Below are 16,653 nucleotides of genomic sequence, written 5' to 3' on the forward strand. Positions count from 1 at the left end.
GAAATCTGTACAGCTTCTTCATGGTCATTTTACTAAGGCTCACCTCCCCGCGCTCCTCCTGAAGCATGGGGTAGCATGACAGCTGTCCGGGAAATGAGTCTGGTCTAATAGAACAGGGAATGGAAGTCAGAACTCCCGGGTTCTGTCCCCACTCTGGGAGGCGAGTGGTGTCTAATTGTTAAAGCAGGGGGGCTGGGAGCCAGGACTCCTGGGTTCTATCCCCAGGCCTGGGAGAGGAATGACGTCTAATGGTTAGATGGTGAAGTCTAAAGGCCAGGACTCCTGGGTTCTATTTCCAGCTCTGCCACTGATTTGATTTGCCCAAGGTCACATGGCTTGTCCCATCTTAATTTTACCATCGGGGGTTAACATCTGCCTCCCAAGGAGAGGTGCCTGGATTGCTTAATGTGTGGAAAGCTGTGAGATTGTTTGACACAAGGGCTGTAGAAAGGCCATGTGCTGTGATTACTTATTACCATTAACTAGCGGATACCTGGGAACCTGCTGAGAAGCCCTGTATCTTGCGCGGAGCACTGAGCCAAAGGAAGAATTGTAATGAAAGATGTTTCTGTCTGGAGAACAGAAATGTGCTTTAATCAGAGAACAGGTTCAAGGTCAGATTACGACATTTTTCAGAAATGTTCCCTGTTGCAGCATGGAGCCACTTGTGATCAATTTGGGGCCAGAACTGCTCAGCAGACTTGGCGATTAGGGTGGGTGAATTTTCAGGACAAGGAGTAAATGGGAAAATAGACCCTCCCTTTCTAAACGATGCAGTTTTGTTCGTAGGAACTTTGTGCAGGTCTGTGCACAGGATCATTTCCAAATACCTGTCCTGCCCCGCCCCCAGGAATTCGCCTGCCCCTGCACTCTGCATATCAGCCTGCACATGCTGTGTGGTCTGAGCTTGCGGGTTATTGACGCTCTGTAGGAGCATTGTCTTTCCAGAGGAATGTAAACCACGGCTGCTACGTGTGTGGTATGAATTGTACCTACCGTTATCTGTCAGTGGGTTACCAGGCCAGTGCTAGTGAGGCATCCCCATCTCCACGGCTCTGGATTTGATCAGGAAGTGAGCTTGGAACCAAGGTGCAGAGACATGCGGTCATTCCAGCCGATCTGAAATAATGGGTTAGTGGGGTAATCCCCTTGGGGCAGTTCAGTTGTCGTTCTGTTCGGCGCTGTTCGAAGGGAGAGGTGTGGGTGGCTTGCTTTCCCGGTGGAAGTCCCTTTATCTGACGGGCAGGTGCAGGAGGAGGCATGTCTATTAATGGTCCTGAGAAGCTGACTTAGAAAACAAACTTGTCCTGTGATGTGACCAGTCAGAAATGACACGTGGCGCTTGGCGAGACTTGAAACCCTACAGCAGCACGTCAATGTAGACGCTTACTGCGGTGATGGGAGGGCTTCTCCTGTGGTCACAGAAAGTCCACCTCCCTGCAAGGCGGGAGCTAAATCAAGAGAAGAATTCTTCCATTGACCTAGCGCTGTCTGCACTGGGGGGGGGGGGGGGGGGTAGGTCGGCTTAACTGCATCGCTGGGGTGTGTGGATTTTTCATACCCCCAAGCGACAGCGCTCGGTCGACTCAACGTTTGAGGGTAGACCTGGCCCTTGTTTGGTCCCTGTCATTGCTTGGGTTCTTAGGTCATCAGTACTAACGAGTGGGCAGGTGCTCAGGGCGGGTGCAGTCGGAGGAGATGGTAACCGCATGTTTACCTGTGTTGAACACTTGTACTGGACTCGCTGAATAATGCTGTGGGGATGTCTGTCCTAGTGCAACTCCGAGACTAATCAGTAACTCGCCAGCATAGGGCGTGTTCTGCTTTGCAGCTGGAACAGCCGCTCAGAGTCCTCGTCAGGTGCGTCAGTGTCGCTGGCCCCACTTTAAAGATGGGGAGCGTGAGGCACAGTGACTACCCAGGGCATCACAGAAGCCACAAATCTTGCCTGTTGCTGGTAGTGTCTAGCCACCGTTCCAGTCGGTGTTGTGACTCGTAGCCCACACACCCTCCCAGACGTGAGCTGGACAGGGGAGTCCTGGCTCCCAGCCTTATGCTTTAACTAGGCCTTGCTTCCCCTTCCTGGAGTAACACTTGGAGTGTTTAACATCAAAGCTTTTTTTGCAGACATAGGCCTGTGGGTCCAGAGACCTCTGAGTCCCATGGAAGTTGCTTGTGGAATTCCAGGTTGCCGATGGCCAGGAGTGGCTCCCCACCTGTGGGATTGAGCTCCTGTGTTCTCAGCCCTTAGGGTGAAATGTGCTGACGCTGTTTGTCTGAGGCAAGAAACAGAACCAACCCTCTGCAGCGTGTCCAGCTGCCTTGGGCTGCGGAGGAGGGTTCGAACAGGGAAAGTGACTCTTTGCAGACTTTGAGAAAACCGCGAAGCAGTGTCCTCTGCTTCCCAGGGACGCCGAGAGGGGAGGTGCTGCTCCTTTGCGTTAGCCAAAGTGCTTCCTTAGCCCCTCTCATGCCTGCCCCCAACTCGCTGCCTATTGTCCGTTTCCTGTTGTGAGTTGTCGGCATCTGTCATTCATGCCCATGTCCGATGACTCAGCTGATGCTGCAGCCATGACCTCCAGTGACTTGCTGCTCGCTAGTGAGCAGATATCCCTTTATTCCTAGCATCTTCCCCCTCTGTAAAGTTCATGCCAGGCTTTACAACTGCCTGGAAGTGAGCATGGGCTGTTTGACAGTAAGTGAGGAGCAGCGATTCAAGCAACCCAAGCAGCCTTTAAAACCCAACCAAGGAAATGCCATGCTCAAGCAGAAGTGCCAAGTATTAGCTGTGTAGCATCCGGGGGTGCCACTGGGTGACAAGCTTCTGTATCCAAAAGAAAGCATCCGTGTTAGGTTCGTTTTATTCAGTATTGAACCTTCTTTCTTATTCTGAGACAGAAATCCTCCCTGGCCCCTGCATACGGCTTGACATGGATTCCATCGGGCTTTTGCACATGTCTGCACCCATCCCTGCAATCTGTCTGGCAGAGGCAGATTTATATATTTTCCTTAATTGGATGCATGATGTGGTGAAGCAAACCTAGAGCCAAGAGCTGTGAACTCTGAAGTTCAAAGGCTGGCTTTGACTCTGCAGCCTTGTCTGGTATCAGAGTTGCCCCACTTTGACTTTGAACTGGGGTGCAAACCCCTCTGTGAACACTCTTAAACTCTGCTTGTTTCGATTTTTAGGAATAGAGTTAAGCAAAATCTGTATAAACCGGGTTTAAATCTAATTAAGAATGTCCACACTGGAGTTCACATCAATTTAATGGGACCAGTTTAAAATCATGCTTTTAAACTGAAGCAACTTTGAAGATACAAGGCCTAAGTCTTCCTATGAATTTGTCAGGTCACTTGATCTCTTCATCAGTTATCCCATCCATATAAATGGGGTGATTAATATGTATGTCTAAAGCGTTTCTTAAATCTGCCCTTTGTCTGCAGCTCAGATTTCTGTTGGAAATGGCGCATGTATACTTTCTGGAGGTGTGCTGCAGGAATTGCTTTGTCTCCTAGTTCCCTGGTCGTGATGCTAATGCTCAGATTCGTGACAGAGGAAGGGGAAGCATGCGCGTCCTGGTCTCGCTCGAAGCTGCTGTTCATGATCACGCTCAGTGTCGGTGCTTTGGTGACATCCAGACAAGCCATCAGTCAGTGTGGCTTTCAGTTCTGCAAGGTGTTAATCGGGACCTCCGGGGAACCTGTAGTGTGGCCTGTTGTTGTTTTTTTCTTCCCTTGGGTTAGTCTGTGGTTTTTCGGGGGGGGGTTACAAAATGAAAGTATGAAAGATTTTTGTTTCAGGCTTCCAGGAAGTGATGTTTGATGGAGCTCAGTGATGGAATGGAAGGCTCAGATTCTGCTTGTCCCGGGCCGTGTGCTGGCGTTTACCTCTATCTCGTGTTGGCTGTATTACCATGAACAGCACGCGGTGCCTGTAACAGCCCTACTCAGCGCTGGGGAGTAGTGAAGTCTCCATAAGGTGTGGGGTTCTCATACAGTGCTGCCAACTCTTGTGAGGTTTGCCATGTTCCATCAATCCCCAGCTCCTGGAGTCAAGATTTGGTGATTATCTTGGCCTTCATTTAAACTAAAATAAGTTCCTAGCCCTTGTGGCTGTGGAGAAGCACTTGAAAACGTGACCCAGAAAGCAAATCAAAATAACCCAATGTCTGTTATTTTGTATACTTGTGTAACTTAAACCAATTCCATGATTTTTGGTGGGCCTTTCTCAAGGTTTTAGAATGCTTTGTGCTGGCAGGGCTGTTTATCCTTTATCTTACTGTTAAAAAAAAAAATCCACTGGGCTCATGAGTTTGGTACAGCTTGAGTGTTAAGTCAAGCAACACGACAGTTAAAATTTCCTTTGCACCTTTCATGTCAGGAGCCTGGTGCTTTTGAGATATTGAAAGCCACGATCCTGCACTTTGTTCCAGGCTGACTTGAGACTTTGTAATCCCTCTGAGCTTGGGAAATTGCTATCCCCATTTTACGGCTGGAGAAAGAGAGGCATGGAGGTGCAGTGACTTGCCAAAGCCAGTAGTGGTTTTAGAAATAGAACACAGGAGTCCTGACTCTCAGATCGGATGTGGCCCCTACATAAAACATGTTGTTTTTTTTAAAAAAACTTGGCTACAGAATGAAATGCAGGTTCATCTGTCACTCTGCCGTGCTCTTCCCACGTCACTCCAACCTCTGGTCCTCACTTCTCCCTCTGGCAACTGGGGGGGGGGTCGTGATCTTGCTTCTGTTTTGTCTGTTTGGATTGTAGGTGCTTTGGGACAATGAGTACGGTGCCCCTCTGAGACTTGGCCGTGCGATCGTAGTGCCAGTGAGACACCCCGACTGAACGATGCCATGCCTAGTGCCAAAGTCATGGCTAATAACCTAGGTTCTCCGGGAAATCGTAGTCTGCCAGACTAGCCGGCGCAGCGGGGAGCGCACCGAGGCGGGAGGAGCTGCATGTTCAGTGGAGAAGCTGTAGATGTGTGTTATTTCCCTCTAGCTTGTTTTCCAGCAATGAGTCACTGGGAACCCCCTCGTCCCCCCCACCAGGCATCTTTTGACACAGGTGAACGCAGCCCGTTACACGTATCTCAAAGGTGAAATCAAGGCCACATTGGGGCTGGAGCTCTGTCACCCCGGCACATGTGGTTTTCTCTTACTTCGGGGGCCTCCTTTTCTCTTGTTGATGTTTGACCAGCCAAAATACTAGACTCGGCAGAAATACAGGATGTGGTGATGTGTGGTGAACTGAACCGTCTCGCGCGCGCACAGGGTAAAACTCATCCCTCGCTGTGTGGATTGGTGGAGATACTTGTTGGGTCTTTCAGGGGGTTGTGCCCCAGTGTACGTGGCTCGCCCATCCCTCTACTCTGCTGTGTACCGGAACGGTACGGATGATCTCCCTGCTCCCGCTGGGACGTCGGTGTGGCCCAGCAAGCCAAATCCATGGTGTATAAGTGCATTTGATCGGATGCAATAAGCACTTGTTTGTAGTTCTTGAGCCACCGGAGCGGTTTGCCGAAGGATGTCAGATGTCAGACAACCAAGTGGAATAGCTAATGTTTACTGAGCCTTTTGTTCCAGTGTCTGGCAAACGTAAACCTGGGGAGGGGCTGTGCCAATCCGCAGACAGGCTGGGCGGGTGCCTGAGAAGAGAAGGGGCATTGTTTCCCAGGGACGCTTACGCTCCCCTGGCACGGGATGCCACCCCAAGGTTCTGCAGGGAGCCTGGGGTCTCTTGTGGGTCCCGACAGGTTAGGACTGTTCTCTGCCGGAGAGCTTTGCTTTATACACTTCCATCCTAGCCACTCCTCTGCTTCTCCCCGTTCTGCACATCCTGAAAGGAGTAAACAACCTAGTGTGTACTTAGCTGAGTCTCACAGCCAGCTAGTCAACAGGCTGGCCTCCCTGCCCCCCTCTGGGGTGGGGACGGGGTTAGGGGGGCGGACCAGAGCTGCGTCTGAGCGGCAGCATCACTCCCCACAGTGCCCCGGTGGGACGGTACCGAGCAGAGACCCCTTCTGGCTAGTCTGTAGCAGACCTGTCTGCATCTGAGCTGCTCCACTGGCCCCTCTTTGTAGAGCACTGCATGTCAGTCTCTCTTCGAGATCTCGCCTTGCACCACCGAGTATTAGCCCTTTGCTGCTGGGAGCTGATTCCCGCCCCACCTCTGACATTAAAGCCACCAATCAATCCAGTGCCAGATGCTTCAGAGGGAATGAACAGAACAGGGCAATTATCGAGTGATCCATCCCCTGGCGTCCAGTCCCAGCTTCTGGCCCTCAGAGCTTTAGGTCCTCCCAGAGCGTGGGGTTGTCTCTAACCCTCTTGGCTTGTAACCATTGATGGACCTGTTCTCCATGAATATGGAATATATTTTACTTTTAGCTGAGGATCTCAGAGCACTTTGCAAGTATTTAACCCTTCCAGTGCTGCTCAGGGAGGTTAGGTTCCTAACGTAAGTCCCGTTTGACAGAAACTGAGGCCCCGAGTGAAGAGCCGACCTCCCCAAGGGGATGATGCTCTGGACTCCTGGGCCTTAGCTCGGAAAATGCACAGAGAGGCAGTATCGAAAATCCTGCTCATTTAGATCTGCTCCCGCTCAACCAGCTGGAAGCGGGGATGCCTGGGGGCAGTTTTCTGGCCTGCACTGAGCGAGAGGTCAGACTCTTCAATTTAATGGTTCCTCCAGCCTCAAAGTCGCTGAAGCAACGGCTTTATTTCCAGTGAACCAAGCTTTCTGTGGGCGTGCCCGCAAGGCCTAGTGCCCCAGCCCCAAACCTATGCTGTTTGCATTCCAGTCCTGTGCAGAATCTCTGCCGGAGGGCAGGGCTCTGCGGAGACAGGTGCTGTCCATGCACGCCGACCCGGGCACCTGTGACCTGCCGGACTGAGCATTCAGAGCAAGGGTCTAAAGTACTGAAGGCTCAGTCAGAAAATCGATAGGCCAGTCCCTGCTGCATCTGTCTGTTTGCTGTCCCTTGCCTCTCTCTGGTGTTCTCACATGGCCCCGGGGCCCCAGCAAGTCTGCAACTCGCCATCTTTAATAGATGGGTTTTTCTCCCACTGGGCCTGGGAAGCAGCTGAATAACGGAGACCCTGGTGCGCTGAGGTCAGACAGGAAGACAGCGTCTTAGCAGGGACTTGAAGCTGGCTCTGCCAAGTCCCCGACTAATGTGCTAACCACTGGGCGCTCCTTCCGTCATGCAGCTGCAGCGAACCTTCTCAGAAGAGCCGTCCTTTCACACCTGGCCCATTCCTATCTCCAGGCCAGCAGGGAAACTTACGATCACCCAGAAGGCAGGCCCCGAAGCGGAGCTCTCACTCAGCAGTGTCACGTGCTGGTTCTGGCGAGCTACACCTAGTGCCACGAGCCAGCCTGGCTTTCTCAGGGATTGGGTAGGGAGGGCAGTCCTTCTACCCCGAGACGGATTTTCAGCTTAAGACTCCAGGCATCTCTGGTGGCACTGTAACCACCGTTGGGCTCTGGCTGTTCCCCGGCAAGGAACTGGGGGTGCCAGGGGAAGCTGATCTAGCGAAAGTGAGCAGAGGGATAATGGAAGGTGCTGGATCGACCCTCCTGGGGCCCAAAATCTCCAGGATACAGCCCTTGTAGTAGCAGGGAGAAGCTTACGCATGCACCGGGATGGGGTCCCCCAAAGCGCTCTGAGATCTGCTGGTCAGAGCTGGGTGTGTGTGAGTGAGAGAGAAGGACAGGAGGAGCTCAGGTTCTGCAGCCCGTTTAGCCCTTCCCCGCTCCAGGAGGTGACTGGCAAGTCTGGCCCTCTGGGGTGGGGGGGCCTGTCAGCCTGCCATTGGATGGCGGTGCCGGCCTGGCTGCTGCTGAGCTCACTCAGTTTCCAGCTGGTGACCTCCAGGTGAAAGGCTCCTCACCTGCTCTCCTGCAGGAGCCCGCCAACCCCGGCCAGCGCTGAGTTCGGAGTCTGAAGAAGTGCTCGAGTGGCCACCGTGAAGTGATCGCATCCCCTGAGGCTCCAAGGCTCGTGCTGCCTGGCTTCTCCTCACTTACTTCTAAAGGTCGCAGGGTCACTCTCACCGCGGTCCTGGCAGGCGAGAGCTGGCGCGTCTGAGCAGGGACGCTGCCTGCCCGGACATCACTTTGCTCTCTCCCATTGCATGTGGCTGCCCAGTAAAGTCACCGAATCCCAGGGTGGATCCAAATGCCTCGAGCATTTCTTGTGCTAAGGGGCGTAATGCTCCCCAGGGGTAAGCTGATCAGCTCCGCTCTCAGGATGCTGCTGGACGTCGACACTTTCCACTGCTTGTTCTGTCCCTGAGGAGCGTGTGTGGAACCCTGGGCTTTGATGGCACTTATTGCGGAGCGGTGAGGACGGGTCAGGTGACGGGTCGATCCGAGCCGCTCTTAGATTGCAAACTCCTCAGGGAAGAGACTTTGGGGGAGACGTTTCAGAAGCATCTAAATGAGTGAGGAGCCAGCAGGAAGGTCAGTGGGGCTTTGGCTCATAAGTGACTTTGACCCGTCTGAAAACCTTACCCTGTGTCATCTGGTGGGGGCATTCCCAGACCCCATGGCCTTACACCGAAGACAGCTGGAGAAAGGGTTAGTTTTCTCCCTCTGGGTCAGAGCCAGCCATGGTTTATCTGCAAAGGTCTGGTCTGTCTCTGCTGTTCTCTTGGCTCCAGCTTGGTCTGAGCATGCGGCAGTCACAAATACAGGTGATCTAGTCACTGTTAAAGGCATATGATGTTCATTGGAAGGTGGATCCTCACCGTTGTGCCGTGTCCCACAGTGCTTTCCACCTGCGGGCTCAGAATCGCTCCCAACTCCTCAGAATTGTTGGCATTCCCCAAATGGTTTCTATTGGCGGGTGTACCCGCGCCAGCTGGCAGTTTGCAGGCTTTGTGGCCACTCTGAGAACCTGTGGGACCCTACAGAAATTCCAGCCCTTGATAATATGGTGGTTAATCTGCTAAAATTTACGCTTATGCTGGAACTGCATCTTGTCTCTAGCTAGAGCCACAACGTTTGCTCAGTCCTGAGCTCCAGGCTCTTCTCGGAGGAACATTGTTTTTTAGCCTCTCCTTGCCTTGGCCTGCGGCCCTGGGATGGAGGTAATGTTACCTCCTGTGCTTGGAGATGGCCAGGTGAAGGGCATGTTACTGGTAGGTGAGGATCCACGTTTGCCGTTCGTCTGACCGGCGCTGCTAGTGGAATTTAAGAGGAGGGCTGCGTGGAGCTCTGGACTGGGACTCAGCAGACCTGGGTCCTGTTCTAGCTCTGCCGTTGGCCCACTGCATCACTGTGGGCGAGCCACTTCCTGTCCCTGTGCCTCAGTTTCCCCTCTACGAACAGGGATGATGCTACTTTCCTTCTTTGTAAAGAGCTTTGAGCTCTCTGGATGAAAAGCTAGGGGTTCTTATTAAATCAAAGCGAGCCCAGCCAGGCTGTGGGCTTGACGCCACCTCTCTGCCAAGCTCCAAAGAAGTCGTTGGTGGGGAAAACAAGAGGCGCGAATGGGCGCTTCCAGGAAGTCAGTTCTTCTGCCAAGGGTGCAGTAAGCCACCGGGCTGTTGGTCTGGCCTGTTTCACCCACACATTGTTCATTATAAACTATTCCCCGGGGGGTTTCTCGCAGACCGACAGGACGCCTCTAACTAGGTCACTCAGGGAAAGGGTTACGTTCTGGTGCCAACAGGATCCTCTGAAGTCGTCTGGGCAAGGGGATGGTTCCTTTTGGAAATCGATTCTCTCCATATGCCACCAGGTTCACTTTGTTTGCTGTCCCCTAATCACATGGCTCTGTCTTTCCAGCTGCCGTCCATTCGCCTGCGTTCTAGCCTATTGCAAATACCTTTCGCCTTGTGCGGGAGGAAGACCCGGGTATGCGTTCGCAGCCTCGCACTTGCGCTGCGTGGGAGCATCTGGGGTCAGCAGCTGCAGTGGCTTCTTTCTCTTGTCTTATGCCGAGACAGGGCCCTCTGTGCCACAGGTCACAAGACGGGAAGATGCTGTTATTGCTGGACCTTTAGCACTGTTATGTAAATGAGTGAAATCCAGTTGCAACGCTGGCTTTGTTTGTTAGCTAGGATTGCAATCATAGTTCTGTATAAACTTGTCTGCTGGGGTCAGAGTGATGTCGTCTTTCTCCCAGTCTTGTTTCTGTTCAGTTTTGCCAATGAAAATACATGTAGATTAAATCGCCTTATTTGTGCAGGGTTTATTTAGCTCAGGCCTGGAGCACGCAGGGAGAAGTGTGGCATTTCTGTGGCCGCATGCAGCCCGCACCCGGCCCGCTCGCTGTCTGCTGGTGTGTGGACCATAATTCTCTGAGGTTCCGTTCTGTAAAACCGGGAGACAGTCGGCGCATCGAACTGGAAGCTTGAAGTGCTGGAGTCCGGCCCTTTGGCTGCCGCCCGCTCAGGCCTTAGGCCAATCCCTTCCCAAACGCGCTGGCATGTCTCCTGCTCTCTTTGCCTGTGTCCAGGGTGCCTCACTCAGGAGTTTGGCAGATCTGTTTGAAAAGCCCCTGTGATTGCCTCGGGCTAAATATTGCTGAAGTGCCTGTCGGGTATTTCCAAATGGGCGCAGCTGCCTGTACGCCCACAGGCTGGCCTGGCATTGGGTCGCAATATTACACGTTGCCTCTTGGGCATTTGCCAGTTTGGTCTTACGGGGCGAGCTTTGGTCCCCTGGTCTCCAACCTCAGTTACCCCAGTGGCTGTTCTGGGTGAGTCCAGATGTGTGGGCTTCGCTCCCGAGCGGGAGGACAGGCTGCAGAGATGGGAGCAGAGAGCTCTGGCCAAGCGTCTGGGCTGGTCAGATCTCCGAGGAAAACAGGGCAAGTAGGATCCCTTCTTCAGCCCGGCCAGCAGAGAGCGGGCGACGCATGTCTGTGATAGGGCACGAGTGAGGAACCCCAGTTCCCGAGAGGGGTGCGCACTGGCGGGCACTCGAGTTGAATAGGAGAGCTGGCTAGGGGGCAGCATGCCCAAGCTCCAACAGGTCTTCAACACCAAGGAACTCTTGGCAGGCGATCTGACCTCTTCTGCTGAATGGGCTGGAGCTTTCTGGGGCCCTGTCCTGGCTCCACTTGCTCCTATTCAGGCGGCCCTGGAACCAAAGCAGACCGCCAGCGGCGTGACGTTTCACCCTTCGCGTCTCCACATGAACTTCCCTCTGCAATTTCCCGTCCCCAAATGGCAGCAGGGACGTGGGAGAAGCCGGATGGCGAGGCCCGTATGAGGAGCAGCTGAGTTGTAAGGAAAGGGGACAGTGAGCAGCACAGCGGGTGTTGAAAATTAGCGGGGTGTTCTGTGATTGGCCATTCCTGAGTGGTTCCAGGAAAGCACGGATATGCGAGGGCATCAGAAATAGCCAGGGTAGATGGGGCAGCTTTACACCCTGCAACACTGGGATAGCCGCCTTTCTAGTGACCTGAAGTTTTATTTCAACCCTTGTCTCTGTTCATTCTAGTCCTGTCCTTCCGATGACCATGGTGCGTACTTTTCCTACTTCAGTCCTGCTGTTTGCCGGGGCTGCTAGCTTGGGCGGAGCTAGGACTGAAGCAGAGCGTGTGAACTCCCCGGCTTTGGCGGCTCACGCTGCGTGGTCACTCAACCGAAGTAGCTAGTCCGGGGCGAGGGAGCCTGTCACGCTTTGATCGCTGATGTGGGGGGAGAGGATCCCTCTGCTCCACCAGCCCGGTGTCGTGCTGAGTTGAAAAGGCGTGTCCAAGGCATGGCATGGGGAGGCAGGCCCAGGCCCAAAGTGACTGGAGACCCAGGAGCCGGTGGTGCTGTTGCTGGGCCGTGGAAGCCCGGCGCTGTGCCTGTACGTTTTTACCTTCCTGCGCGGGTCTCGTGACCCTACACCGCGCCGGGCTCCAGCCTGGCCTAGGGAAGCGCCCTTTCGCGGGTTCGAGTGGTACAGCTGCCTCTCCTGGAGCACCCTGATTTCCCTGCCTCGCCACTCCATCGTGGAGCGAGCGGCTCCCCGGCCGAGCGCGCTGATCCTAATAGCCGAGCTCCTGCAGTGCGGGGCCCTGGCACTGGGGCCGGGCGCTGCAGGGTTCCTGGGCTTGCTGGAATGACGACAGATCCAGCAGGCGTGCCGAGCGGCCTGGCAACTCCCGGCACTTGGCGCTCCTCGCGCACCGTCACTAGTGGTCTGTTCCCAGAGCCGGGCTGCGCTCGAGAGGGGGAGGGCTTGGCAAGGGGTGCTGTCGGCAAAGGTGTCAAACCCTGGGCTGGGTGAGCCCCGAGCTCCCCCTTGGGGAGCAGTGCAGAGGCCTGGACCTGGAATCAGCGCTGGGGTGGTTCAACCCGGTTGCCAGCAGGAGTTTTCCTGACCAGCCTGCACAACGGACACTCCTCCGCGCCCGAGCGGAAGTGATGGCAAGCGCTCTCGGGCAACGGTCCTGGCTCTGTGCCAGCCACAGCCTCACCTGTCCAGCGTGGGCCCCGTGGGGTTCCAAGACTATCCCTAGCCCTGCCGCCTCCAGCCGCCCCCTCTCTGCCCGTCAGCTGCTGCTCCAGCCTGCCGCCCCGCAAGTCCTGTCAGGTGACGTGGATTAATTTTTCTCCAGCTGTTTGTTTTGTAAGGGCTCTTGCCTGTGGAGCGTGTGTGTTTTCCCCGCCAGCGTCTTTGATCTGAGCATGTGCGATTAGTGCCTCTTATCTCCAAGGCTTTTGATCACCTGTGATGGTAGCACATGGTGCTGCGGGGAGATAAGGGTCGCTGGAAACAGAGGTAAACACCTCGCTGGCTGCCTGAGCAGGTAGCTGGGCTCTCCCTGCAAACAGGGCTCTGATCCCCGGGGCCTGTGTTTACGGAGACCACATGGAGACCACATCCATGTAGCGGGGGAGTTTTTAATGATACCCAGTGGGGCGGTTTCCTACTGATACTGCCTTTCTGTCTTCACGGGAGAGCTGTGTCTGTGCACGGCGCGGAGAAGAGGGCACTGGGGGACCAGAGGAAGGGCATCTCCGATCACCCCCCCCCCCCCCCGTCTGCCTTCTTGGTTTGGTTTGTAAGCTCACGGGGGCAGGCACTGGTGTGAAGACTCTCGCTGCCGTGTGCTCAGTCCTGTGGGTGGAGGGGGGCGGATTCGGTCCCCGTGGCGAGCGACACTGGATCTTTAGTGGTGGCGTTCGTGGGAGCTCCATCCACAGCTTTGTCTGGACATCCAGTGAATTCTGCGATGGCAAATGGCCTCTTTTCTTCTACAGACGCTCACTGCACCCACAGCTTGTCCTGCAGCGGGCAGCGTTACCCTGGTTCCTTGTCCTGCCCTGCAGAGGTGGCTGGGAGCTGGGGCACCAACATGAACGAAGTGTCAGTCGTCAAAGAGGGCTGGCTGCACAAGAGAGGTAAGGATCCCACCCGAAGGTGGTGCGTGTTGGGGGCACACAATCACACCAGCCTAACTAAAGGTGGGATTTTAAACCGGTGCAGCTTTGTGTGTGGACACTCTGATAGGGTTTAAACTGGCCTATGCTGGTTTAGTTTGCACTGTGAATTGTTTTAAACCGATGTAAGTGTGGCTACGCAGGTATTTGTACTTGCTGAACTAATCTGGTTTTTGAACTGTTGCAACTTGTCTGTGAACCCAAGCCCTAGCTGTTTGCATCGCGGCTTTCAGCGGCTGCAAGCCTTTTCTGAGCCCTGCAGATAAGCTTGCTGTAATCCTGAAAGAGGAGAGTGCAGAGACTGCTCGCCCAGGGTAGCAGGGCTCCTGCAGCTCTCCTCTGACCCGCTGACTCCAACAGCAGGTAGCTTGCCCCCCTTGCTGTCCGTGGGCAGCCCCTACGGGGCGTCCAGCACTCTGAAAGCCAAGCTGTAACTGCAGCTGAATGACAGGCCAATGTCCTGCCTCCTCTCCTCGGACCTTCTGGCCTGTCCAGCCTCTCCGTCATGCCTCGGGCAGGAAGTCTCCTTCCGGAGCAGCTTCTGCCATGGGCAGATCCGGGGCGATTCCTTGCCATGCTGTGCTGAGGGATTGGGGTGGCTCCAAAGGAAGGTGCAGCCTCTGGCTGCAGGAAGGCAGCGCGGGGCAGAGGCTCTGTGCTCCCTGGTGGAGAAGGGGAAGCTGTTTGAGGGCTGTGCCTGGCTTAGTGGCATCTTTTCGGCTTCGGGGCACCATGGGCAATTGCCCCTTGCAGCTGCCGGAGAAAAGGAAGGCTCTGGTCACTCAGCTGCCCAGCCTCCCCTTTCCCTGCAGCACACAGAGCCCCGGAGGAGTGTGGGGTGGAAGGGCGCTCAGACAGACAGGAGCCCTGCCCGAGCTGGGCCCAGGCTGTGCCTCGCCTGGCTGGGCTGCATTTTCTGAAGCTAGGGCCTGAGCCGAAGAGAGCAGGAGTCTTTCCATTGGCTTCTGTGGGCTTGGGAGAGGCCCTCGGCTCGGTCTGACTGCAGCACGCGCAGGGAGCTCTGTCCCGGGCCCTGGTCGCAGCGCGGTTAGAGCCGTGTGCCAGTGGTCAGGCTGAGGCCCAGTTTGCCCGTTTCCCTGGCCAGCGCGGACAAAAGATTATCTCTGAGACCCATGGTAAGTGTCTCAGCATGTGCCCGGAGCAGGGCTTGCTGGCGTCCCTCGCACCCCGGAGCAGGGGCTGGAGAAGTGGGGCTGGCATGGCTTCGCTCCTGGAGCTGCCAGGCATGTCCTCCAGGCCAGCATCTCTGCCCTCCCCTCCTGGGTGGCTCTGCGCGAGGACCCCAGGCCAGCGGTCGCTTTTATTTTTAGCGTCCTAGAGTGCAGGGGCCGTGCAGCAGCTGCGCAGGGGGTTATTTATAGAGACGCGGAAGGTGGGCCTGTTTTTTCCTTGGTTGCTGAGCACTTTCGGGAGCAGGCGCTGGAAGCCCTGCAGCTCGGACACATCCTGGCTGGCTCCCATTATTCCAGTGGCGTGCCCAGGGCTTCTGGGTCTAGCAAATGTCTCCTCTCTGCCAGGGAGAGAGCAGGGGGTCAGGATTCAGTGCTATTTCTGTACGTGGCATGGTGTGCCAGGACCAGGGGCTGAGGCTAACTGTGTAAAGCCACATCCCTTAAAACAGCCACAGAGCCGGCCACTTTTGGCCATGGCTGCCGCTTGAGCTAACGTATCGGCTAACGTCCGGGAAGGGACCTGGGAGCCAGAACTCCTGGGTCTGTTCCCAGCTTCACCACTCTCCCTCTGTGAGCCTTCGGCAGGTCGCTTCACTAGCCTGCCTTTGGGTGGGCTTCCCTGGGAAATAAGACTGTTTACCTGCCTTACTGGGATTCACAGGGGCCCCAAAGGAAAAAGCAGGTGTGTGGAGGTTCCCCAGAGGTTAACCCTGAAATACCTTAAAGGACCCTCATTTCATCACTAAGGATCTGTCTCAAGTGTTGGCCCAGCGTGGCCGGCGCGGAACCACTCCCACCCTTGGGAGGCCCAGTGCCGCAGTCTCAGTGTCCTTGGCTCTGTGTGAGCCTCTTGCCGCTAAAGCCCCAAAGTGGCTGTGGGGAGCTGAGAGCACTGTGGGCCTTTGAGTCTCTGGAGCGTCTCCAGTGAAATTCGGTGGTTTGTCCCTTCGCTGGCTCTTTACTGCGCCCGGGCCTTGCCGAGAGCAGGGCAGCGGCTCGGGTGCCGAAGTCGAGGTGGGAGCTGGTTTGAAGCAGGCTCTGTAGCGAAGGGACAGAGCGAGGCATGAAATAACACCAGGCATAATTCGGTTTTGTTCCAGGGGAGTACATTAAAACATGGAGACCCAGGTACTTCCTTCTGAAAAGCGACGGCTCTTTCATCGGCTACAAGGAGCGGCCCGAGACATCTGATCACAGCTTGCCACCTCTGAACAACTTCTCGGTCGCAGGTGCGTCTGCCGGCTAAACCCGGAGGTGCAGGGGGACCCCCAGGGACACGTCCGTGTCTCTCCCCAGCAGATGCACGTCCCCCTTCTCATGGTGCCCATGTCCCCTCTGAAGCCAAGAGGAGAGTTCAGTCTCCAGGAGCTTTGGGCCATGGTGCCCGACATTAGTACCCCGCGAACGGCTTGTCCAGCAGCTGTGTTCCCCTCTCTCGCTGTGGGGCTCTGAGGTGACCGCCCCGGAGCGCTGTCTGGCAGCCTGCCCCGCTGTTGCTCGGGGGAGAATAGCAACCGGCTGCCCGACACTCGTGTGTGGGACTAGTGCGGGTTTAGTCCCATAGTGTTAGCACCGTTGAGAGCCCTGGTGTGGACGGGCTGCCGGCTGCCGTCTTTGAAAGGAAGCTGGCACCCTGCAGAGGTGGCACCGGGAGGTGGCTGGCGCCAGGCCCCGGGTGCTACATGTGAGGCCAACAGGCGGCATTTAAAAATGCAGGGTAGGGATTTTAATGGGATCCTGCGCTGAACAGGGAGCCAGTGCAGGAGGTTCCAGGTTAGCAAAGGGGACCTGGTCTCAGAAATCGGGGCAGCCTGCACTCCGCCCACACCCACTCCCCCTCTGCCCCCAGAATGCCAGCTGATGAAGACGGAGCGCCCCCGGCCAAACACCTTCGTCATTCGGTGCTTGCAGTGGACGACTGTCATCGAAAGAACCTTTCATGTGGACTCTCCCGACGAGCGGTAGGTGCAGCTCCACACACTCCTGTCTGCGTCACGGGGCGCCCGCCTCCTCCAGGCCACCACGCAGCACAGGGCCTGGCGGGTTGGGGGGGCAGGCTCCCTGG

At 55.6% G+C, this 16,653-nt stretch overlaps 1 protein-coding gene across 7 annotated transcripts in view; it reads left to right on the forward strand.

Annotated features, from left to right (window-relative positions):
- LOC140902128 (RAC-beta serine/threonine-protein kinase) overlaps positions 1 to 16,653 on the forward strand; it is a 51,245-nt gene that overhangs the window by 21,145 nt on the left and 13,447 nt on the right. For 5 of the 7 annotated variants that reach the window (XM_073321856.1, XM_073321854.1, XM_073321858.1 and 2 more), the window contains 3 exons: positions 13,216 to 13,356; positions 15,689 to 15,817; positions 16,438 to 16,549. In XM_073321856.1, coding sequence (XP_073177957.1) covers positions 13,216 to 13,356; positions 15,689 to 15,817; positions 16,438 to 16,549 — 382 coding nt within the window. Of the gene's footprint in view, positions 1 to 5; positions 12,545 to 13,215; positions 13,357 to 15,688; positions 15,818 to 16,437; positions 16,550 to 16,653 lie in introns of those variants that run through there. The other 2 variants (XM_073321855.1, XM_073321853.1) reach the window with 2 other exon arrangements.

Source organism: Lepidochelys kempii, chromosome 23 (genome assembly GCF_965140265.1).
Source record: "Lepidochelys kempii isolate rLepKem1 chromosome 23, rLepKem1.hap2, whole genome shotgun sequence".
NCBI classification, from domain to species: Eukaryota; Metazoa; Chordata; order Testudines; family Cheloniidae; genus Lepidochelys; species Lepidochelys kempii.